The sequence below is a fragment of the Micromys minutus genome, assembly GCF_963924665.1.
Source record: "Micromys minutus genome assembly, chromosome: 11".
NCBI lineage: Eukaryota > Metazoa > Chordata > Mammalia > Rodentia > Muridae > Micromys > Micromys minutus.
The window spans coordinates 26,798,033-26,822,907 of NC_137980.1; the positions used below are offsets into that span (position 1 = coordinate 26,798,033).

The 24,875-nt window shown below is 41.9% G+C and overlaps 1 protein-coding gene across 1 annotated transcript in view; it reads left to right on the forward strand.

Moving 5' to 3' along the window:
* Positions 1-236: 236 nt before the first annotated feature.
* HSD17B11 (hydroxysteroid 17-beta dehydrogenase 11) overlaps positions 237-24,875 on the forward strand; it is a 32,399-nt gene continuing 7,760 nt past the window's right edge. The window contains exons 1-5 of the mRNA XM_080925157.1: positions 237-542; positions 3,590-3,697; positions 14,362-14,493; positions 15,669-15,775; positions 21,337-21,474. Coding sequence (XP_080781283.1) covers positions 333-542; positions 3,590-3,697; positions 14,362-14,493; positions 15,669-15,775; positions 21,337-21,474 — 695 coding nt within the window. The 5' untranslated portion in view covers positions 237-332. The remainder of the gene's footprint in view (positions 543-3,589; positions 3,698-14,361; positions 14,494-15,668; positions 15,776-21,336; positions 21,475-24,875) is intronic.

Below are 24,875 nucleotides of genomic sequence, written 5' to 3' on the forward strand. Positions count from 1 at the left end.
GGGGATTTTTTCAGTTTAGCACAGCTAGCGGTAACTGGCCCTCCTCGGAGGAAGTCCGTGAAAGCTATCAGGGTCGCACCGCCCTAGGGCTTGCCTCTGAACTTCGTCCCTCCCATTCCCAAGCCCGCGAGCAATAGCTCTGACTGCAGTCCGAGCCAATGGCAAAAGCCCTCCTGAAGCCCGGCCCCGCGGAAGGAATGGTTCTCGAGTTGTTTGTTTCTCTTTAATAGGTGAACTCTGCCTTGCTCAAGCTTTTACTCTGTGCTTGGCGGACCACACAACCTCCAGAGGCAGCTTAGGACCGGGAACGAGAACACCGGGCAACTGAAAGGATGAAGTACCTTCTTGACTTGATCCTGATGCTGCCTTTGCTCATCGTCTTCAGCATTCAGTCTTTCGTCAAGCTTTTTATTCCCAAGAAGAAAAAATCTGTCGCTGGAGAGATCGTCCTGATCACAGGAGCTGGCCATGGCATTGGAAGACTGACTGCCTATGAATTTGCCAAACTTAACACCAAACTGGTTCTCTGGGATATCAATAAGGTAACCGCGCTTTGTAGCTGCCTTTCCTTTGTGGTCCACACTTGGCAAACAAACCACCCTTTACCGTTCTCCTCAGAATCCATAGAACATTTAGTTACTACTGATATTTTTCAGATTGCAGAAAGAGGCATAAATTGCTGTCTGTTAAGACCACACCGCACGCTGAGAATCTTGGTTACTTCCCTTTGCTACATTAACACTGTAACTGCATCCTGAAAGTGGCCTGTAATCTCCTCCTGACCCTCATAAACTTTTGGAAGGTGCAGCTGTTTTAGGTATTATACTGAGAGTTAGAGGTGTGCAGCTGTCAAGTCTCATTTGCAGCCGCTGATGTGGGTTCAAAATGACACCCTCCAGGGATCACCACTGCACTGCCTCATTGCCTACAAGAGTCATTTAAGTCACCTTGTAGAACAAAAAATGACTTAACTCGAAATAACTTCAGTGTGGTCTCTGGTACCTGCAGGTGGAGGTGTGAGGCAATTTAGAAGGACCCAGCATTGAAGTGTTACCCTGGCTTTTGGCCGGATCACAAAGGGGTATCTGGAGGCACCTGCTGGCTTGGCATGCCCCTCACTGCGCAGTGTGCATTCTGTAAACAAGAGGTCAAGGTTCATGAGGCTAAATAAGAGCTCACTCTGGAGTGGTTGAGATGACAAGTAACCAGTCCCAGAGTATCTAGATGTTACCACCCGGGAGCAAAGAGAAGATGGGGCCCATCGGTCTGATGGAGAAAACAGATAATTAGGTATTTATACAATGAATGAAAGATACAAACTGTGCTCACATAGGTCAGCTGGCCGAGACCCAGCATAATCATACAATCAGGCACAAAATGGGCTCTGCTTCTTAACCGAGAAAGACGAGGCTTCCCAGCCTTTAGGTTTCAGAAGGCCAGGGAGATGATACGTTAATTCGAGAGGTAATTTAGCCAAGAGTCTAGAAGACACATGAAAACTGGTCTGAGGTTTTATTCTTTAACAAGATTTGGGTTGATGGTTTCTAATCTACACAATTTTCTCTAAAAGTGAATTTATCCACCGGATGTTTGGTGGCCCTTACTTATCTTCTGGGTAGTGCTATAACACAGAACTTCAGATGCAGTGATGTAAACAGCCTTCATGAGCTAAAGACAGTCAACAGGCAACCTGTGTGATAAATGCCCTATCGGGTGGAACCGCCAAAGGGAGCATGAGCGAGCACTGAGGTGGGACAGGCAGACTGCAGGTTGTCAGGGGGCCAGGAAAGGTGTCAGAAGACGGAGGATCAGTGTTACAGAGCCACCCCACCATGTGGAAGGCCCTGGCTCAGTTCCTAGCATCAACACAACACAGGGACAGCAAATTCGAAGCCTGAAACAGACTGAAGAGAAGTCTAAGATCCGGATCAGGGTCTGAGCTTTAATAGTGTGTCCTCCTACCTGATCCCAGCTTTTGATGATGTGTCCCCATCATATAGGCAGAAGTCACTCATCCCTCATGGCTGTTCAGTTGTGGGTAACCCACTTAATTTCAAACATTTATCGGGAAAAGAGGAATGCAGAATGTATTGATAATGTGGATGTAGTAAGAGTTTGGTGGGGCAACTGGGTTAGATAAAAGAGTGGTGAACAGCGGTTCTCTGAGTCAAATGCACAGACTTGGGGAAACTACCAGCAGACAGCGGTTAGCAGTTTAGAAATAGAAATGGTTCTGCCTGAACTTCATTATCTGTCTCATCTGTTTCTACTTATTCACTCTGATTTGTGGGCTGCACATATGTTTTAATTCGGGCTCTCCTTGCTTTCTAACATATTTATGATAACTGTAACAATACTAATGTCTGTGCTGAATACAGCCAAAACTTGGAGTCCCGTGGGAACAACGCAGAGATAAGCAGAAGGCCACAGGGGCCCTGAGGGAGGGTGCTGGCGGAGGGGCTCCAGGGAGACAGCTTGGGTGATGACGTGCATGAGGACCCAAGTTTGAAACCACCGTGCCCACTTAAAGATCCAAGGCCAGGGTCTTGTAAGGACTGTCGCTGAGAAGGGAGCCTGGAGATCTGTGAACCCTGCTGACATTGGTGGGAGGGTGGAGCCTGGAGGATCTGGGGCAGGGCTGGCACTGGGGGGTGGGGGGGAGTAATCCTAGAGGATCTGTGGCCCTTATGGGCAAACCAGTCTAACAGACAGGGAGAACTCCAGGCTCAGTGAGAAGTTGTTTCAATCAACCAATCAATCAGTAAAATGGAAAGTGGTTGTAAAAGTGATTGTTGACCACTAGTTTCTATGTGCATGTACACCACTCACACGAGTGTGCACTGGTGAGCACGAATGCATACATACACCACACACATCAATGCACACACATTCATACAATGCATGCGCTGGCCGGGACACAGGTACACACACCGAGTAGCTGGTCTTTGTATGTCAGCTGACGTGCGCTGTGCAGTTGATTGGGAAATGCCACTTGTCCCCTTTACTGTCCTAGTCACTGTGGCTTGACTGATCCAATTCTTCTACTGTACTTGACAGAGCGCTGTCTGTTCCCGCTCTGACTTTTGGCTGTGCTGGATTTTGCTACAAATATTTGGGGGAAATGTCTTTAATTAAATGCACCAGAGAAACAGACTGTCCCACTAGTCAGAAAGAATATTCTGCTAGGTTAAATTTTATTTTTGTAATAGGCTATAGAAAAATTAAAAGGGGGCTATGACTCTTATTACCCTTTTGAAGACCCAAGGCTGGGAGCCCCTGTTTGGGGTACTTTGGTTTTGACCCCTGGAGGAGTGTTTGGAGATGATTTCTACTGAAGAGAGATCCTCTGGCCACCAAGTAGAGGGGGGTGGAGAGGAGGCATGGGAGGAGAGAGTAAAGGACAGTGGTTAAGACACCGACACCTGTGGTGACTCATCGCCCGGATGACCAGGTGTCCAATCATTAAAGACTAGTGAGATTCTTAGGTTAGCTTGGTTTAAATAATCTGCCTTGCATTTTAACAGTATGTCTTCCTACTGGATCCCCATCATTTACATTCTCCTTTTGCTTTCTCCTCGGTCTCTTCTAGAACGGCATCGAGGAAACAGCGGCGAAGTGCAGGAAGCTGGGTGCCCAGGCCCATCCGTTTGTGGTGGACTGCAGCCAGCGGGAAGAGATCTACAGCGCCGCGAAAAAGGTAAGATTCCATGTGGACTTAGAAATGTGCCAGGAGGGGAGCTAGGAAGTGTGTCGGAGGTGATCGTATTGACTCATTACACAGAGAAACACTGCGGTTCGTATTCCCCAAGGCTCTGTGCCTGGTAAGTGACAGGCTTGGAAGTACACGGTACGATTGAGAGACTCAAACTTTGGTGTGCTCTGCAGTCTCCTGGGGAGCTTACTGACTCTCTCGGGGAAGGAGGGATGGCTCTGTAGGTCAGATGGATGGCTCAATGGTTAAGCATACCTGCTGCACAAGCATGACCACGTGTATATGTAAGACAGCCACATGTGCCTAAGGGTTGCTCTAAGTCTGGCTTGGAGCTCAGGGATAGACTGTCAAGGGAGTAAGGCAAGGGACAATAGAACAGCGCCCCTTCGTCCTCCTCTGGCCTCTGCGTGTGTTCATAGGCACATGCACCTATGTGTATACTACACACACACCACACACACTACACATAACACACACACATTTGGAGGGATACTATGTAGCAAACTTTAGTAAGTACGAGGCCTGGCATCAGTCACAAGGGAAAAACCACGTGTGTGCGTGTGTAGAAATACGCACACACATCAACCTCAGCTCCGGTGGTTTTCTTCCCGCAGGGGTAGAGCAGAGCCCAAGAACTGTTAGCACCCTGTGTGCTTTCCTCCCTCTGCCACGGTCTGATGCTGTTGACCGCCCTTCATGGTCGCCAGATACTGCCCAGCTCTGACAGTGTCTTCTGAAGCCCCGTCAAGGATGCGGGTCTGAAACTTACAGTGTTAGGGTTTTGTTTGAACTGCAGGCTGATCTAATGCCACAGGCATGGCTGTCCACTACCTACACTTGAGCTGCTCTTTGTCCGAAGTATGCGCTCATGTGTGCCTGTGGAGGAGGGTCATCAGAGTAACAGGGAAACTTCTCTAAACTTTGCATTCTTAGACCTCTCCCTCAGCTAAGTGGACACAAAGATCCCGATTCAACCCAACTGAGAGCCTCTTTGTTTAGATTTACATATGACTGATTTTTTTCCTTCTATTTTTAAATAGTTATTTTTGGATATTTCTTTAAAACTTTTTTAATTTTATAATATGATTATAAAATTAATATGATTATTATATGTTATAATATGATTACATCATTTCTCCCTTCTCTTTTCTCCCTCCAAAACTTTCCACCTACTCCTTCTTGGTCTCTTTCAAATTCATGTTTAGGCAGTAGAGTTGTTGAGACTCTAAGAATATAGCTTCTAATGTTAGGAGACACAGAGCCCATGGCGAACTCAGACCCTCTGGCTCTTACAGTCTTTCTGCAATGTTCCCTGAGTCTTAGAATTAAGTTTATAGATGTATCTGTTAGGACTTGGCTTTACAATTCTGCATTTTGACTGGTTGCGGTTTTCTGTCAAGGTCTCGTCTGTTGCAAGGAGAAGCTTCCTTAATGAGGGGTGAGGACTACATGTATCTGTGGGAACATCCCTAGGGTCGTTTAGTAAAATATGTAGGTTCTCTTCCAAGATCCATGACTTTACTACCCCTGGGCATTTAGCTAGGTTTCCAGTATGAAACTTGATTCCTCTCTTGTTGAACAAGTTTTTAGTCCAGTTAGAGGTATTGGCTACTGTCATAGTGAGGGTTACAATTACTGTGAAGAAACACCACGACCAAAATCAACCTGCAGAGGGAAGGGTTAAACTTCACTCCTAGTTCCACAAACAGTTCCTCCTCAAAAGCAGTGAGGACAGGAACTCACAAGGGGTCTAATCTGGAGGCTAGAGCTGATGAAGAGGTCATGGAGGGGTGCTGCTTACTGGTTTGCTTAGCCTGCTTCTCATAAAACCCAGGACCACAATATTCTGGGCCTCACCACTGATCACTAATTAAGAAAATGCCTTACAGCTGGATCTTATGGAGGCATTTCCTTACCTGAGGCTTCCTCTCTGATGGCTCTAGTTTGTGTCAGGTTGACATAAAACCAGCCAATATCGTTACCAACTAGGTACGTGTGCCTCCGCTGTACCTTACAGTTCTCATGCCTTATTGGTCATTGTTACGGTTCAAGGGACTCTTAGTCAGGGTTTCTATTCCTGCACAAAACATCATGACCAAGAACCAAGTTGGGGAGGAAAGGGTTTATTCAGCTTACACTTCCACATTGCTGTTCTTCACCAGAGGAAGTCAGGACTGGAACCCAAGCAGGTCAAGAAGCAGGAGCTGATGCAGAGGTCATGGAGAGATATTACTTACTGGTTTGCTTCCCCCTGCCTTACTCAGCTTGCTTTCTAATACAACCCAAGACTACCAGCCCAGGGATGGCACCACCCACAATGGGGTGGACCCTGTCCCCCTTGATCACTAGTTGAGAAAATGCCTTACAGCTGGCTCTCATGGAGGCATTTCCTCAACAGAGGCCCCCTTCTCTCTCATAACTCCAGCTTGTGTCAAGTTGACACAAAACCAGCCAGTACAATGGGCATAATATCTGGGTAGGACCGTTGATTGCTGTCCTTTGGAAGCTTGCATGGTGCCATCTGGTACTATAGAAGCAGGGCTTCAGGGACAGGACATTCAGATCGTTCCTCTTCAGATTCGTTTAGGGCCTGTGTCTAAGATGTATAGTTTCTTCAGCAACAAACTTACCTATTTGGTCTCTTCACAGTAGAACCATGACTCTTTGTTTTTTGAGTTCTTTATATATTTTGCCTATTAATCCTCTGTCAGATTTGTAACTGCCAAAGGTTCTCTCCCATTCTGTGGGCTTCCTCTTCACTCGGATGATTATTTCTTTAACCACACAGAAGCTGTTTAGTTTTCTGAAGCCTGGCTTGTCAAATGTTGCCCTTAGTTCTCCGGCAAATGGAATCTGATTCAGAAAGCCTAGGTACAGAAAGCCCGTGGTTCATGTTGTCTACCAGTTTCAGTGTTTCAGGTTTTGGTTTTTGATCCATGTGGAGTTAGTTTCATGCAACTAAAGTAGATATGTGTTGTTCTTCTGTGTGCGGACATTCATTTTTTCCAGCACCATCTATTGAAGGTGCTTTCTCTTTTTTCAGGCTATGTTTTTCAAATATGTCAAATATTAAGTGCCTGCAGAGACATGTACTCATGTTTGGTCTTTGATTTTGTTCCATTGTCTGCCTGTGGGCATGTCGTTTTCTTACTATGGCTCTGTAATGTATCTTCAGATCTGGAATGGTAAATCCTTGCTAGCGTGGTTTAGAACTGTTTTGGCTAACAGGGATCTTTTGTGGTTCTATATGAATTTTAGGATAGTTTTTTTTTTTTTTTTTTCTATTTCTGTGAAGAATGAGAAGGGGCTCTTATTGGTATTTCACTGAATCTGTAACTAGCTTTGCTAAAACAGTCATTTTCCAATGTTAATTCTTCCTATCCCTGAGCGTAGGCTGTCTTTCCATTTTCTACTCTTTGTCTATCTCTCCCCAGAGGCTTGAAGTTTTCATTTTTGACGTCCTTCACTTCCTTGGTTGAGTTTATGCCTAGATATTTTAATTTCTTTGAGGTTATTTGAATGGAAACTCACATGTCCATGTCCTTCTGCACATTTGTTCTTGGTGTATAGATTTGTACAACCAGATTCTATGTCCTGCTACATTGCTGAGTTTATTTATCATTTCTGGTTTTCTGGCAGAATTTTGGGGATCTGTAATATATTGTATCATGTCATCTGCTATAGGGATAGTTTGATTTCTTTCCCTATTTGTATCCCTTTAGTTTCCTTCTCTTGCCTTATTGATGTAGCTAGTACTTCAAGCACAACATTGAAAAGGAGAGTAGACATCTCTGTCACGTTCCTGACTTCAACCTTTTCTCCAGGTGTGATGGTGTTGTCTATGGGTCTCTCATGTATAGCTCTTAGTATGTTAAGGTATGATCCCTCTAGCCCAACATTCTCCAGGACTTTTCTTATGAAGGTAAGGTATATTGCATCTTGTGAAAGGCTTTTTTTCCTGCCTCTGTTGAGACAATCATTTGGTTTTTGTTGTTAAGTCTATTTATGTGGCTGGTTACATTTATTGACTTATAAATGTTTTAGGGATAGAGCCAGCTTGGTCATAGTGGGTAATCCTTTTGATGTGTCTGCACACTGCTTGACAGTATGTTACTGAGCATTTCTGAGTCTGTGTTCTTCAGGCAGGCTAGCATGGAGTTTTCTTTCTCTGCTGTGTTTCCTGGTTGTGGTGTTCCAGTGATGCTTCATAGATTGAGTTTGGGAGTGCTCTTTAATGTCTCCATTTGCCTGAGTAGATTAAAGAGAAAGTCTGGGAGAATTCTGCTGTGAATTCATCTGGCCCTGGTGTTTTTTGTTTGTGAGTGTGTGTGTGTGTGTGTGTGTGTGTGTGAGAGAGAGAGAGAGAGAGAGAGAGAGAGAGAGAGAGAGAGAGAGAGAAAGAGAGTGGTTTGTTTATTTATTTGTTTGTTTGTTTATTTATTTATTTTAGGTGAAAGGTTTTTCATTATTTTGATCTCCTTGTTTGCCATGGGTCTCTTCAGATTGTTGAGTTCTTTTGGTTTAATTTTGGTGGTTTGGCAGAACATAAAAGTTCATTGTTTTACTTTCATGTTTTCAAAAATAGCTTAATGGTTTCCAGAAATATTCCCTTATGTTACTCTGAGCTTCTTTGGTCTCTGTTGTAAGAGTTCCATGTTTATTTCTGATTTTGTTAATCTGGATCTTTTCTTTCTCTCTTTTGTGGCTAGTTGGGCCAACAGTCGTCCATCTTGTCTATTGTCTTCAGAAAAACTGCTCTTAGATTTGTTAGATCTTTGTTTTACTTGTTGCTATTGTTTTACTTCATTGGCTTCTGCTCTGATTTCTTTTTTCCCCCATTAATTGGGCTTGAATTTGGTTTGTACTTGTTCTATATCTCTTGGCTGTATCTTTTTTTTTTTATTTCTGATACATTTTTTAAGGTTGTAATTAAGTATTTGTGGGTACATATACATACACACACACATATATATGTAACAATAATATAGGAAAAGAGGCTATTAATTTGAGGGGATAGGAGAGAGACTAGGAAGGGCTGTAGGGAGGAAAGAGGGATGTGATACAGTTCTATTTTAATTAAAATATATTCTTTTTTTTTTGGTTGAGCTTCACACAGTCTGTGAGTTGTTTCTGGGGTATTCAGAGCTTTCTGGGGTTAGTATCCCATTATCAGTGACTGCATATTATGTCTGTTCTTTTGTGACTGGGTTATCTCACTCAGGATGATATTGTCTAGATGCATCCATTTTCTTGCGAGTTTCGTTAAGTCATTGTTTCTGATAGCTGAGTAGTAAGTACTCCATTGTGTAAATGTACCACAATGTTTGTATACATTCATCTACTGAAGGACATCTGGGTTCTTTCCAGCTTCTGGCTATTATAAATAGAGCTGCAAAAAACATTGTGGTGCATGTATCTTTGTTGCGTGTTGGAGCGTCTCTGGGGTAAATGCCCAGAAGTGGAATAACTGGGTCTTCAGGTAGTACTATGTCCATTTTTCTGAGGAACCGCCAGACTGATTTTCAGAGTGGTTGTATCAGTTTACAACCCCACCAGCAGTGGAGAAGTGTTCCTCTTTCTCCACATCCTCGCCAGCATCTGTTGTCATCTGAGTTTTGGATCTTGGCCAATCTGACTGGTATGAGGTGGAATCTCAGGGTTGTTTTTATTTGGCTAAGGATGTTGAGCACTTCTTAGATGTTTCTCAGCCATTCGATATTCCTCGACTGAGAACTTTTTGTTTAAGTCTGTACCCCATTTTTTAATAGGGTTGTTTAATTCTCTGGTGTCTAGCTTTTTGAGTTCTTTATATACCTTGGATATTAGGCCTCTATCTGATGTGGGGTTGGTAAAGATCTTTTCCCACTCTGTTGGTTGCTGTTTTGTTTTCTTGACAGTGTCTTTAACCTTACAGAAACTTTGCAATCTCATTAAGTCCCATTTGTTAATCTTTGACCTTAGAGCTCGAGCCATTGGTGTTCTGTTCAGGAAATTTTCTCCTGTGCCTATGAGTTCTAAGGTTTTCCCTACTTTCTCATCTAATAGTTTCAGTGTACCTGGTTTAATGTGGAGATCTTTGATCCACTTACACTTGAGCTTTGTACAAGGAGATAAGAAAGGGTCTATTTTCATTCTTTTGCATGCTGAGTGCCAGTTGGACCAACACCATTTGTTGAATGGGCTGTCCTTTTTCCATTGCATGTTTACAGCTCCTTTGTCAAAAATCAGTTAACCATATACGTGAGGGCTCATTTCTGGATCTTCTATTCTATTCCATTGACCCACATGCCTATTTCTGTACCAGCACCATGCAGTTTTCAGCACAATAGCCTTGTAATATAGCTTGAGGTCAGGGATAGTGATTCCCGCAGATGTTTTCTTGTTGTTGAGGATGGATTTCACTATTCTAGGTCTTTTGTTATTCCAGATGAAATTGCACATTGCTCTTTCCAACTCAATGAAGAACTGGGTTGGAATTTTGATGGGGAGTGCATTGAATCTGTAGATTGCTTTTGGTAAGATGGCCATTTTTATAATGTTGATCCTTCCAATCCATGAGCATGGGAGATCTTTCCATTTTCTGAGATCTTCCTCGATTTCCTTGTTTAGAGGTTTGAAGTTCTTGTTATACAGGTCCTCCACTTGCTTAGTTAGAGTTACACCAAGGTATTTCATAGTTTTTGTGACTATTGTAAAGGGTATCTTTTCCCTAATTTCTTTCTCCACATGTTTGTCCTTTGAATATAGGAAGGCTACTGCTTTTTTTTGAGTTAATTTTATATCCAGCCACTTTGCTGAACTTGTTTATCAGCTGTAGGAGTTCTCTGGTGGAAGTTGTGGGGTCGCTTAAGTACACTATCATGTGATGATGTTTTTACTTCTTCCTTTCCAATTTGTATCCCTTTGATTTCCTTTTGTTGTCTAATTGCTCCGGCCAGGACTTCCAGTACTATGTTGAATAGGTAGGGGGAGAGTGGGCATCTTGGCTGTACCTTTAAGCCATTTATTTGTGACTCATTCTGGTGTTTTTTTTAAGATTGATTTGTTTTGTTTTGTTTTTTTTATGTAAGTACACTGTCATTGTCTTCAGACACACCAGAAAAGGCATCAGATCCCATTACAGACAGTTGGTTGTAAGCCACCATGTGGGTGCTGGCATTTGAACTCAGGACCTCTGGAAGAGCAGTCAGTGCTCTTAACCGCTGAGCCATCTCTCCAGCTCTACTCTTTCAGATTTTTAATACAGCCACTTAGAGCTCTGCATTTCCCCGAGATGCGTTCACATTTTGCCTGAGACTTAGCTCTGCTGTGTGTTTATTTTCATTTACTTCTAGGATATTTTTCTTATTTATTTAGTTTTGAATTTTGTCCCTAAGGTCCATTCATCATCCAGCAATATGCTTTTTTGTTCTTTTTTTTTAACACTCCAGATTTTATTCCCCTCCTGGTCTACCCTCCAACAATTCCACATCCCATACCTCCTCCAGTAGTTTGCTTTTCAATCTTCATGAGTTTGTGTGTTCCCAAAGATCTGTTTGCTGTCAGATTCAAGTTTCATTGCTTTATGATCAGATAGGATCCAAAAGTGATTTTAGTCTTTTTTAATTTCTTAAAGATTTGTTCTGTGTCCACAGATATGTTCCAACTTAGAAAAGTTTCCACAAGCCACAGCGTAGATTATACGTTCTTTGGTACTTGATTGAAATGTTCTGTATCTGCTGAGTCCATTTGATGTATGATACAGTTAACTCTGGTATTTCTCTGGTTCAGAGGTTCATGGAGAGTATGAACTGTGGGTATTGAAATCTCCTACTAATACTGAATTGCTATTAAGCTGTGTCTTTAAAAACCAGCAGCAGTAGCTGTTGGCTTGCTTGCTTGCTTGCTTGCTTGCTTGCTTGCTTGCTTGCTTGCTTGCTTGCTTGCCTTTATGAAATTGGGTGCCCCAGAGTTTGGTACATATATGTTTAGGATAGTAACATCTTCTTGGCTAAATGTCCCTTGACAAGACTGGTGCGTCCCTCTTTATCTCTTCTGACTAGTTTTAGTTTGAAGTTTACTTTGTCAGATTATAGTGTAACCTCTCTGTGTCTCCCAAGTGTAGAGACTGCAGAATAGAATACCTATGCCACAGGCCTGGTAGTGACTTTTAAACTAGTTAGCTGTGTGAACTGCCTAACAATTCGAAATTGTCAGCTTGCTTTCTTTACTAAGAAACATGCAAATTTGGCAGCGTTCCAGTAGATGATAGATAATGAAAAAGAACAGATAATGAAAAAGAATAAGGGTTTTTTTGTTTGTTTGTTTGTTTGCACCTGTAAATAAATTACTAGAACTGTTACAATTAAGAAACTACTCAGCTTTCTGGACCTAAGAATGTAAGATTATAGATTAAAATCCATATGTCTCTAAATAATTGATTGGGTTATTAAACATTAAAAACCTTCTGTATGGACACAAAACTGTAATGCTTTACTACATAAATATACTAAGCACCCATCCTCTAAATAAATAACTATTTTTAAGGAAGAAAAAGTTGATGGTTTGGGGGCCATTCTTTAGTAACGTGACACAGCAGTCTGAGGACATTTTTAATAATTTTCATCCTGTTTGGGAGATGTGAGGATTGGCTATGGATGAAGGACAAATGCTGCACAGTGGCCCTCGCCACCTCAATTACACCTGATGGGATTCAACCCTGACTGATTAGACCTCGCATGTCAACTAAACCTTCCCTGGGCACTGGCTGAACCTTTGTTCCCTGGCAGCCTTCCTGTGTGAGGTCCTTTGTGAACTGGAACAGTTCAGCTTCCACTTTTAAAGGCGTAAACCATTCTGTTGGTTCCTGTTTCTCCAGTGGGCCAAGATACAAGAGCATCACCTTAAGTATCTTCTTAACTACAAAGAAGATGAAACCATCTAAAACCCTGCAGGGAAGCAAACGACCCCACAGGGCCATTAGCCACTTCCCCTTCGACCCCCAGCATACCATGGCCCTAGCTCTAATAATGGCAACTTTCTTAGGAGAACTTTAGCTTTTCGTTAGAGCCCAATATATAGTAGAGTACTGTCTGACTCGGGCACAGTCAGTAAGTTTAGCTGCTTGCAGGCTAAAACAAAAGTTCTTATGCTGTTCTGGTCTTCTGAAAAGGAATTTTAAGGTTTGGAAGTCTGTGAACTTTCTTATTTACAGGTGGTGTTAATAACAGTAGAATCCAGAAGATCCAGCAATCACTTGGGGGAAAAAAGACATTGTCCTGAGTTCTTCCTTCTTGAATATGAACAGGCTTCACTGCTCAAAGGACGCCTTGTCCAGCCCTCGGCAGGCAGCCCTGTTATCTTGCTTCTATTTCCACAACTGAAATCATTTTGCCCATAGCTGCAATAACCTTTAAAAGCTGCAGTGGCTTATAGAACACTCCAATATAATCCCTTTGTTTTCTCAAATGTTCTTCCTTCTGAACTAATACCAAAGGGAGAAGTTAATCATCAAGGGGAAATAGGTAGAAACCAGGCATGTAATTCTTTGTTTGGGCTTTCGTCTTGTTTTGAGACTATGTAGCCCCAGCTGACTTAGGACTCTCTCTGTAGATCATATTGGCCTCAAACTCACAGAGATCTGCCTGTCTCTGCCTTTAGAGTTCTCAAATTAAAGATGTGTACCACCATTGCCAGAGATATACATTTATATTATTTACCTCATATCTGTTTCCATATTAAGACCTTCTTAGATGCCTCATAAGGCCAAGAAAGGAATCTACAAACATATCTCTTGGACATAGGTATAAATGGATATGTATCAAGGACATGATAGCAATAGCTCATTTGTACCAGATAGTTCATTTGTACCAGATAGCTCATTTGCACCAGATAGCTCTTTTGTACCAAATAGGTCATTTGTACCAGATAGCTCATTTACATGTTTCATTGCTTCCGCAGTAATACAGCAAGCGATGTTCTTAACTCTGCTTTAAGCAATGGAAATTCTGAATCACTTATTTAAAGTTCAGAAAGCAGAGTCAAGACTCTATTCAAGGCTGACCCAAGATCCCCTCCCCCACACTCCTAAGACATTGCCACCCAATGAGAGGTGCCTGGTGAGTATCTGAGGAAACCAACCATAAAAACAGAGGATCGTAAGATGTAGCCATCTTAATATCGTGGTCAGTTTCATGTAATTTCTCACAACTGTCCTAGAATCTGCCAATAGATCTAACTCATTTCTGCTTGCCTTTGAAGAAGCATTTCAAAATCAGTGCTATTTATCCAAATATCCCTTTAGCTATAATCAATAGAGTAAGGTCAAGAGACCAAATTACAAAAGAATTCTAAACAGAGTCACTTTGGGCATAAGCACTAAGTAGAAAGTGTCTTTTACACCATGTTGGCACATAGGTAACAAATTGCTCCACCCCCTCATTTCTACTAGATAAAAATGTATCTATCCTCTTGCAAGCTGCTCTTTGAGAGGTCTTGAGTTCTATTCCCAGCAACTTTATGCCCTTCTGGTGTGTCTGAAGATAGCTACAGTGTGCTCATAAAATAAATAAATAATTCTTCAAAAAATGTATGCTTTTTTAATAGTCATAATGCACAAACCTACAGCCAAGCCGCTTAATGGATACAGTTTTCTTCTTTGATGGTTTAAGGTAAAAGAAGAAGTTGGAGATGTTAGCATTCTGGTAAATAATGCTGGCGTTGTCTACACTGCAGATTTATTCGCTACGCAGGACCCTCAGATTGAAAAGACTTTCGAAGTTAATGTGCTTGCACACTTTTGGGTGAGTGTGATTGATTCTTTTTACAATTTTTTTTGAGAACTCAAAGATTAAGGGTTCATTTCTAGTGATATGACTACATTTTACCAACAATTGCACTTCCAGAATTAATAATGAGGTAAATCATTATAAGTTTCAGGTATTATGTGTGTTTCAATTCTTCTGGCTTTTGGCATCAAGGTCTTAGGATCACAGGCTGGCCTTAAACTCGGTATATAGCTGAGGCTGGCTTTGAACTCCTGGTGCTCCTGAATCTGCTTTCAAAGTTTTGGATTTTCAAGCATGTATCACAGTGCCTTTCTTGTGGGTTTTGATTCTAAACTAGATTTGCACACCTCTCTGTGATAATATAGAGAGTACAGGAAGGAGACAGAGACTGCCCGAGTCATTGTCTGTGATAATGTAACAAGGGTGAGTGTGGCATGCTTTTGAATTCTCATGAGACTCAGACCCATATTATTTTCTGGCCTCAAAAGCTTCAGACTTTATAATGGAACTCACCATTCAAGGACATTCATTGTATGATTCTGAAGAGGACAAGTAGTTCCCAGAGAGCCAGTTTATAAAAGACCCCTTGGTATATTTTTCTTAGGTGTAAACTTGGAGTGACTGGAGCTGTTGAAAATGCAATGTGCTTTTACCCTACTTTTTCCAAACCACTGATACCTATCTTTGGTAACATATAGTGTGCAATCTTATCTGTTTCTGTATGTCCCCAGCACACAGTGGGTACTCAATTAATGTTTAATGTATGAATTAATTGGTAGCCATTAGAAGGTTGCTCTTCATGGTATTTTGAGATCATGATCAAATTATGGTCTAGTAATTTAATATTAAGTGTTACTTCTTCTTGTACTCTAGTGTATCATTTCTATTAACTATATAAAATGGCGGAAGATATCAGTGCTAAGAGGTAACCCCTTAGGTATATAAGTAGTTAGCAATTTCAATGAGATGAGTTCTCAACACTTTTAGTCTCTGTTGCAGTTTTTCCCATGTGACATGCTGTCCATTTGTCTCAAGCTAGTCTTGGCAATCAGAGCTTTTCATTTGTCTCGGGAACAATGTTTGCAAAGCATGTCTTTGTTTTACAGTATTCTCCACGAGCTATAAACCAGAAGTCATACATGGCTTAATTTTTCATTTTCATTTTCATTTTTAATAAAAATGATTTCCAGACCGCCAAGGCATTTCTCCCAGCGATGATGAAGAATAATCATGGCCATATTGTCACTGTGGCATCAGCAGCAGGACACACCGTTGTTCCCTTCTTGCTGGCTTACTGGTACGTGAGTACTTTTCCTTCATTGATTCTAGCATTTGTATGCTTCGATGTCTCACTAGTTTAATTTATATCCTTGTAAACTTTTACATATCATGCACACATATCTTACATAAAAATAAATTACCTACATACATGTCTGCATGTTTACACACATCTATAGTTACATTACATGTGCATATACATACATAATTTGAGTTTGGGTGCTTGATTTTTCTTATCCTATGTAGTGAGGATCATCTTCATCATGATCATATACTTGAAGTTGCCAAAATAAGAAGAGCCCTACAAAGTCTTGGGATTAAGCCCTCTTTCAGTTCACTTCAGGGGCTGTTCTAGAATTCTCCAGAACTACTTGTAAGACAATCACTTAAAACATTCCCCATACATTCTATCCATAAGGAAGCTGACAACAGTAATAATGTTTTGCACCAGGAAGATGGCAGTAAAGTAGCTTATAAAGAGGAATGGCCTTTTAGAATTGACTGAGGGTGTCATCCGAGACAGCAGTAAGCACAGAGCAGGGGGTACACCTCCATCCAAGCTACAGCTCTGTGGTTTCCGAGCTGTGCAGAGTGCCCTTCACAGTTTTCAGTGAGCTTTACCTACCACAGGGTCTTCATTGATTCCATTTTGCTCAGCGTCTGCTCAGTGCTATAGTTTTCCCAGAAACACTATGATTTCTCTCAACAGAGAACCTTCCCTTCTTTTTGTTGGTATTGTTGACAAGTTGGCACCTGAGCTTAGATGCTTCTAAGCAAAGACACTGCTTTCTTTTTCTTCTTTCTTTGTGGCCCCTCTCTCTCCTTTATTCTCTATCGCTCCCTCCCTCCCTTTCTCCCTCCCTCCCTCTTTTTTGTTTTTTTGAGACAGGGTCTCCTGTAGCCAAGCCAGGAATAATCTTGAACTCCTGGCCCCTTTGTTTTTAACCTCCCAAGACCTGGCCTTGCAGGTGTGTACCAGTGTGCCTAGTCTACACAGTGCTTCGAATCACACCCAGGGCTTGGGCATGATAGGAGGGAGCACTACACTGAGCTACATCCTGGCCATGACATTTCCTTTTAATTGTAAAGCTTTTGGAAAGCATAACACACATTTATAACAATGAAAATGAATTTCTTCAAAGTAGATGTATTCATTTAAAAAATTATCCCAAGAACCCTCTTAATGATTTTTTTAGTTTCTACTCAGAGGTAACCACATACTGGCTTGTAACTTAGTTACCACTCAGAGGTAACCACATACTGACTTGTAACTTAGTTACCACTCAGAGGTAACCACATACTGACTTGTAACTTAGTTACCACTCAGAGGTAACCACACTGGCTTATAACAACACAGGTTACGTTTACCTACTTTTGATGTTTATATACATGAAATCTCTCTGTATTTGTGAGACATACCCATAATGTTATTTGTGGCTATTGTTTGATTACACATACTCTTGTAGTGTGTGACTATACAGAAACCTATGTGCCTGCTCTACGTTTTATGAACATCAGGAATGTTTCCAGGACAATGGTGTGGATACTGACCTAGTCATTGACTAGATTAGCTAGAATCTCTGAGACCTTAGACTAAGTTTACTCAGCATTCCTGAGTTTAATTTCCCTCACACATAATTGGTTTAGTAGCAGTATCTAACTTAAATCATATAATGAATGAACTCAGCACTGGCTCTCAGATCCTGTGAATGTTTAGTAACAGGAGGGCAGAGCTGCAATTTCCCTTCCAGTTTCCTACACTCACACAGAACACTAGGGCTTAACCTCTTGGCTTCCAGAATATGCTTGGATACCAACTCCATGTTCTCTGGTTGCTTTTTGTGGGATGAAGGAAAGGGAAGACAGAATTACTGATTCTTTATAACCAAGCCCTCGCCTATCACTGCCCTGAGCCCTCAGCCATAGAATCTCCAATAACTGATCATCTGTCTCGGGAAAAATCAATCATGCTTTAGGAGTTAAATCTGAACAGTTTCAGTGACTAACACGAAAAGTGCACAGTGACAAGCTGAATTCATGGGAGAGGGAAGACAGCGTAGGGATACTTAGCAAAAGTGCACATTAGCATTAACTTACAATGAAATGCTACTTTAAAAAGATTTAAAAGAGAAACAACAATTCTGACTATCATGAAGAATTGAGGTGAAATTGCAAAGGGTAAAGGGGGGAGGAGCGGCTTCTACTCAAGTTTCCTACATTCATATCTAGGTTCACCCTAAAGTTCAAACCTACTCTATGACCATGCACTATTCTGAAAATATCTCTTACATCCTAAGAGACTGGACCTTTTGCTGGGCCTCACAGCCAGAGTTAATAACGCCCCTTACAGTCACTTAAGACTGTTGCCCTACTGTACACTCAAACTGTTTAACCTGCCTGTAACAACAACCTTACTTGCCTTGGATCTCCCATGGAATCAAAGTGCACAACAGAAGGTAATGCACGGCTGCAGTCTAACCCACTCAATAAATGCAGAGTAAAGTCCCTTGTTAGAGACAGACATGCGCACAGTCACACACAGTCAGAAGATAGAAACAAGGACAGTTCTCAGCAATCAGGCAGGCACAGTCTCATACATCAGACGGAGGGGATGGAAGACAGAAGAAACATGAAGTAGAAAACTCCAAATCTGGGCTCAGTCCTGACGACTCCAAGGGGAAGTACCATTCCTTAAAGCCACACTGATGCATTATCAGTGACTCGGAGCTAATCCCTGATGCATATGATCATGCCCTTCCTCCCTCAGGCACTTGAGACCATAACCTCTTTTTGCATTTTTTTGATTCACTTAAAAAAATAGGACTTAGTAAAAGATAAAAAATTATTGATGATCCCCCCCCAAGCACAAATTACCATGTTAAGCATTTGATATAACTTTTAGACACTTTAAACATAGACATACATGAAAGAAATAATCAACAGTGAGCTCTTGTTGTGGTGGTACACACCTGCAGTCTCAGGGCTTGGGAGCTACGAGCAAGAGAATCAGGATGTGTGAGTTCAGGGTCAGTCTGGGCTGTACAGAGAGATACTTTCTAAAATAAGGGCCGGAGTGATAGAGTACTGGCCTAGTATGTACATGGTCCTAAGCTTAAAGAGAGGAGGAGGGTAAAGAGTGGGGAGAACAAAAGAGGAAGAAAACCTATAGTTATCATATATAGTGACACGGAGACAGGAAGATCACAAGTTCAAGACCAGCCTGTGCTGCATCACAAGCCCAAGGCCAACATTCAGGACATAGTGAGAGTTTGTCTTAAAACAAACAGAAAACTTAGAAAAACCGAATGCATCATAATCTTGAATCTAAATGATTTTGAATCTAAAACTATTAAGCTGTACATATTAATAATATATGCCAGTATTGCTTTCAGTTCCTGTGGCATGATATTATGTAATTATTATTACAAAATTATTGAGACTTTTGCACAGTTCTCTCAGTTAATAGTAATACAAACCTCCAGGCCCCAGGAAGGGTGAAGTTGAAGTGTGACTCTCTGGCTGGCTTCTTCTCTCTCTTAGTAAGGATTAGCCACCAGCAGGTCAACTGACTTCTTTAAACCTCAAGTGCACAAGACCATCATTTCCCCAAAGTGCCTTTACACAAGCAAGTTCTAGGCTCCAGGATCCAGACCAACTGGGATCCAATCGTTGTATGGATTTGGCTGCTTGAAGACCGGTGTGTGACCAGAGCAGGAGGATACGAATGCTGCCTGTCACAGCCATTTTAAACCTTCTCAACTATTTGCTTTCATGAGCTTTCCCCCAGCATTGATCTTTGGAAGCTCAGTTGATGATTCTTGGGGTAAATTTGACTCAACTTTAATGAACTTCATGCTCTTGCCTAACTGCCTTCTAGAAAAGGCCTTTGTAACCATGCTTTGGAAAACAGAAAACCATGGTTAGTTTTTTGTTTTGTTTTATCTCACTTTTTAGAAGAGCTCAGATCCGGACTTTAAAAGGTTGCCAGCCTCAGTTATATATGATGAAATCTGTCTGAATGTTGAAAGAGAAACTGAGAAAGTATGAATTTTCACATTACTTGGCGGTTACATGCTAGAGGAAAATGTTACAATGTATTAACAACTGAGCACGTTTTTTATGTCTGTCTCTGCTGATGTTTTGTGGGGTTTCTTCTAGCTTCCTTTTGTCTCCCAAACTTTAATTTGCATCTAGAACCTTGGTTTCAGTAAACAACAAATAAAAATACCTCCATTGTGGAGTTGTGAAGCTTAAATAAAAGTAAACCATCTGATAAACCGGAGCAGGTTCTGTCCTACGGTTCTGTCCTACACCGATTCTTTTAGACCCATCACTTTTGTTTGTGACTTTTCTTAGTGTACAGATGCTTTCTACCTTATTATTGAAACCACCAATATTTCATTTACAGCCTCAATATATTTCTAAGCTTAAAAAAGTGAAAAAGAGCCAGGTGTGGCAGACACCTTTAATCCTGGCACTTGGGAGGCAGAAGCAGGAAGATCTGTGGTCTACAGAGTGAATTCCAGACAGCCAGGGCTACACAGAGAAACCCCGCCTCAAACAAACATATCTATATATAAGAAAGAAAGGAAAACTTTCTACAAATTTCTGTCTTTCAGAGTACAACTTAATTGGCAAGGATGTCTAGCTGCTTTATCTAATTTCTAATTCATAAAGATTTAGAGGCATAAAACTATCTGGTAATTAATGTAAGAACTGCTTTGCACTGTGATTCACTTATGACAAATATTTACTGGGTGCCTATTAAGTGGCAAGCCCTAAGCAAGGCCCCGGAGACTCATCTGTGACCAGGATTGTCACGAGAGGATAGCAGAAGTGTGGGCAAAGAGCTTATGAGTCGGTCAGTAAAGTTCTGGGGTGGCCACACAATCATAGGAACTGAGTTCACATACCCCCAAACATGGCAACACACACCTATAATCTAGCACTCTAGCAGCAGAGAAAAAAGCATCCCTGGAACTTGCTGGCCAGGCAGTATAGCCAGTGGGCAAGCTTCGGGTTCGGTGAGAGACCCTCTCCAAAAGTAAAGTGAAGTGCACTAATGGAAAACACCAACCTTAAAATCTTGCCTTTACCCAAATGCATACATACTACGCCCCCACCACACACAGGCTCCCGTACACACACCACAGGCACACGCATGCATTCAAATCTGAAAAACCCAAGAGGATGATAGAATGAAAGGAGAGGTAAGAAACGGCCCTGGAAAATTAAGCTGTCACTTGAAGAAGAATGGATGTGCACAGAAGAACCACCCCCCCGAATCCCATGACCATTTTAGAATAAATAATAAACAGATTAATTACTGCGACATTGGATGTTATGGAAACAGCAGCAATCAAAGTAAACATTCCACATTTTTCTTGTCTTCAGTGCACTGAAATCACCCGGTTAGGGACGCAACACATAGGAAATGGTGTGGAGTGCTTAGGAATTAAGCCCTGACCCACTAAATCTACACCAAGCCTATGATTGGGGCGCCCCTATCGCTGGTGGGAGGAGCTCACCTAACTGCAGCACCCCACTATTTTTGAATTCACTTGAACTCCTTTCCTTTAGTTCCAGCAAGTTTGCTGCCGTTGGCTTCCACAGAGCTTTGACCGATGAACTGGCTGCCTTGGGACGCACAGGAATCCGAACATCCTGCCTCTGTCCTAACTTCATAAACACTGGCTTCATCAAGAACCCAAGTACCAAGTAAGCTGGGGCAGGCCCAGACCAGAGTTAGCTGGGAGCGCTGCAGCGCGGGTGCTTGCTGTGAATCTGGCTGGTGGACTTCCTAACCAGATTAATCCCTGAAACCTGATACAGTTCACCTTGCTCTCAGTTTGTACTGCTTGTGGGAAAGCAGGTGGGGAAACAAAGAAAGATGGGGGGGGGGGGGTCACGGCTGTAAATGCAGACCTGAATGGTGCAGGGAACTGGTTAATCTTTCCTTTGTTTCTTCAACCCTGGATCAGCGGGTTTTCAGACTCATGTACACCTTTGTCTCCTGGACTGCTTGGGACTAATGCTGGGCTCCTGAATCACTGAGATGACTTAAATTGCATGGTTGAGGTAGGGTAGCGGTGAGGAGGGCGTCTGGATCCCTGGTCAAAAGCCACGTGGGTGATTTTGGTGATGCTGTGTGGCTGTTCCTCCATAATGCCCCTCCAGAGAAGCCAGGCACCTGCTTACCGTTTACCACCGGGCAGGGGCATCTTACGTCATCATTAGCTCTTTGCTGCTTACCTTTTAATCACTGCCAGCTCCATAGGTGGACAGTCTTTGTATAGAGCTCACACTACTGCTTTGGGGGCTTATCTGTCTCAAGGTATCTGCTAACGTTTCTAGGGAGCGTCAGAACTTTAGAGTGAATATCTAATAGCCCTCCCTGTATCTGAGACCCCTTTACATGTCCCATTGGCTGCATATAGTTTTCCCAAGTGCTCCCCGATGGCCTGTAGGTTCCGTGAGGTATTAGAAAGGTCTCTCTCGTGCCACACTTAGTCTACCCATATCAGCAAGGAAAAGACCAAACTTAACATTTGAAATACAGTGTGTACAGAATGTATAGCCATTGTAAAGAGAAAAGATCGTGGGTTAAGCTATGAACCATCCTAAGTCCATCTGTAGTATAAGATTTTTTCTCTTTAGTTTTTCCTTTGGTGTATAGTCATTTGTGTGTGGTATTATCATATATAAGGATGATTTCTTTCTTTTTTAAATTTTTTTATCCTAGTCCTAGGAACTTCTGTTTTGTCTCTTTAATTATTTTGAAACCACTAAGTTCTACAGAGTAATATGCAAGAAACAGTGAGCTTGTAACATTTTACAAAGATTTATACACTTATAGTTTATACTAATAACTGACTTCCACAAAGTTAGTAATGTAAAATTCTTCATGGAGATTTATAGTGTGGTTAGAGGTTAATATGGAAATCTTTCATTGATTGTCAGTCAATGAAAGTTGCTCACCTGGAAAATCAGGAAACTTTCCTGTCTTCTGGTTACTGAGAGGATTGTGTGTGATGCTAAGAATTTTGGAGTACATGTTTAGAGTGAAATGGTTGATAAAAATAAATAGCATTGAGTCAAATTAACTAGGTTTCCTAAAACCACAGCTCTAATGTCTACCTCACATCAAGGGAATTTGTGATGTTGGTAATAAATATAAACACATTTCTTAAAGATTTATTTATTTATTTTATTTATGAGTACACTGTAGCTGTCTTCAGACACACCAGAAGAGGGCATCAGATCCCATTACAGATGGTTGTGAGCCACCATGTGGTTGCTGGGATTTGAACTCAGGACCTCTGGAAGAGCAGTCAGTGCCATCTCTCCAGCCCATATAAACACATTTCTATAGGATGTTAAAAAAAATACATAAGAATAATGTATTCATTGTTACTACTTGAATTTGTAACAGTCACTCTGTCTCTCTGTGTCTGTGTCTCTGACTCTGTCTCTGTCTCTGTCTGCCTCTGTCTGTCTCTGTACCATCTCTCCTTGGTTGTACTTTTGTGTCTTATGCATTTGCACAATTCTATGTATCTGCCTACATCCTGGGGATCACAGGTGAGCGGAAGCGTATTTGTCTTTCTGAGCCTGGCTCAGGTCCCGTCACTGTCTATGTCTAGCTGTACCCATTTCCCTGACAGCATCGTAACTTGGTCTTTATGACTGAGGAAATTCCACTGTGTGTGTGCCACACTTACCCATCCCCCGTGGCTGGATGCCATCCCTGATGGCAAACATTTCCATCTCTGTGATGCGTCATCCTAGGAATGGAATAGCTGGGCCTTATGGTAGATCAGCATGCCAATCTCCCTTCTCGGTTACATTCTCACCGGTGCCTGTGTGAGGAAAGGTGGTGCTTGAATTTGTGTTCTGAATGGCCGAGCAGCATAGGCAATTAAGACCTGTCTCCAGCAACTCCCAAAAAAAAAAAAAAAAAAAAAAAAAAAAAAAAAAAGCACAACAAGACAAAAAGCAAGCTTTTTTTTCAGCAAGCTAGTTCTTAACTCCTTCTGTACTAACTATAAAGCCCTAATTTGACCCTGAAGAAAGGACACGTCAACCTGGGGATGGGGAGCAGCCTTCCCTGTTAACCCAAGAGCGGGCGTGCCAAAATACCCCTTCCTCTCTATCTCGGGATTTAGATGCTGAAATAACATATTGGCCTTCTCCCCCCACCCCTTTTTTTCTTAAATTAAAAAGCAGGTTATCTTTCAGTTGTTAAAACCAGGTACCACATTTTAAAGTTATTGCTGTTTTAACCTTGCCCCGGGACATGGCTGGACAAGGCAATAGCGCCCTCTGCTGGAGCAAATGTATCCATAAGAGAAATAGAGACTAGCAATGTGTACCCCAGCTGAGCACATTAATCTTTTGCTTACACCTAGAGCGCTGGGGCAGATGCTGTCTGGCAATCCTATAGATGAGTCATCTGGGGCTTAGAGTTAATCCCCTTGAGCAACAGAAAGGAACCTCAGGCCCAGCTACACAGAGCCAGATTTCTCGCTGAAGAAAGTGGAACGCACGGCTTCTAAGTGGCTGAATTTGAAATAGTGTGTCCCAGATTAGTGTTGGTGCTGAAATCCACTCCTAAGGGCAGTCACGTGTCATTTTTCAAGTGTTTACACATGTGACATGCCTCAAAGAAACAGGCTTTACATAAAGACAAGAGTTCACTGGAGTCTGAATTTATAGGGATTAAGTATTGTTATACATCCTAATTAGGTTCTTGAGAACTAAAAACTAATTTTAGTAAGTAAACTTGGAGAACAAGGGAGTTACTTCCAAACATTCACCTGCTAAATGCCCAGAGTGGTCCCAGGTATTTATATTTGCTTCTGATCTAACCCTGCATGCCAGCTTTGATCCTCCAACCATGGTTTGATAATCTATATCTGTCTCATCCTCTCTGTGTGCCTCTCTGACCCTCCCTTCTTATTTTTCTCCCTCCCACCCTCCTTTTCTCTCTATTCCTCCTTCTCCCTCTCATTTCATACAGCCAAAGCTGGATTCAGGTTGACTATGAAGCAAAGATGACATGAACCTCTGCCCCTCCTGCCTGCCTCTGTCTTCCAGCTTTTACGGCTAATTCCTATAAC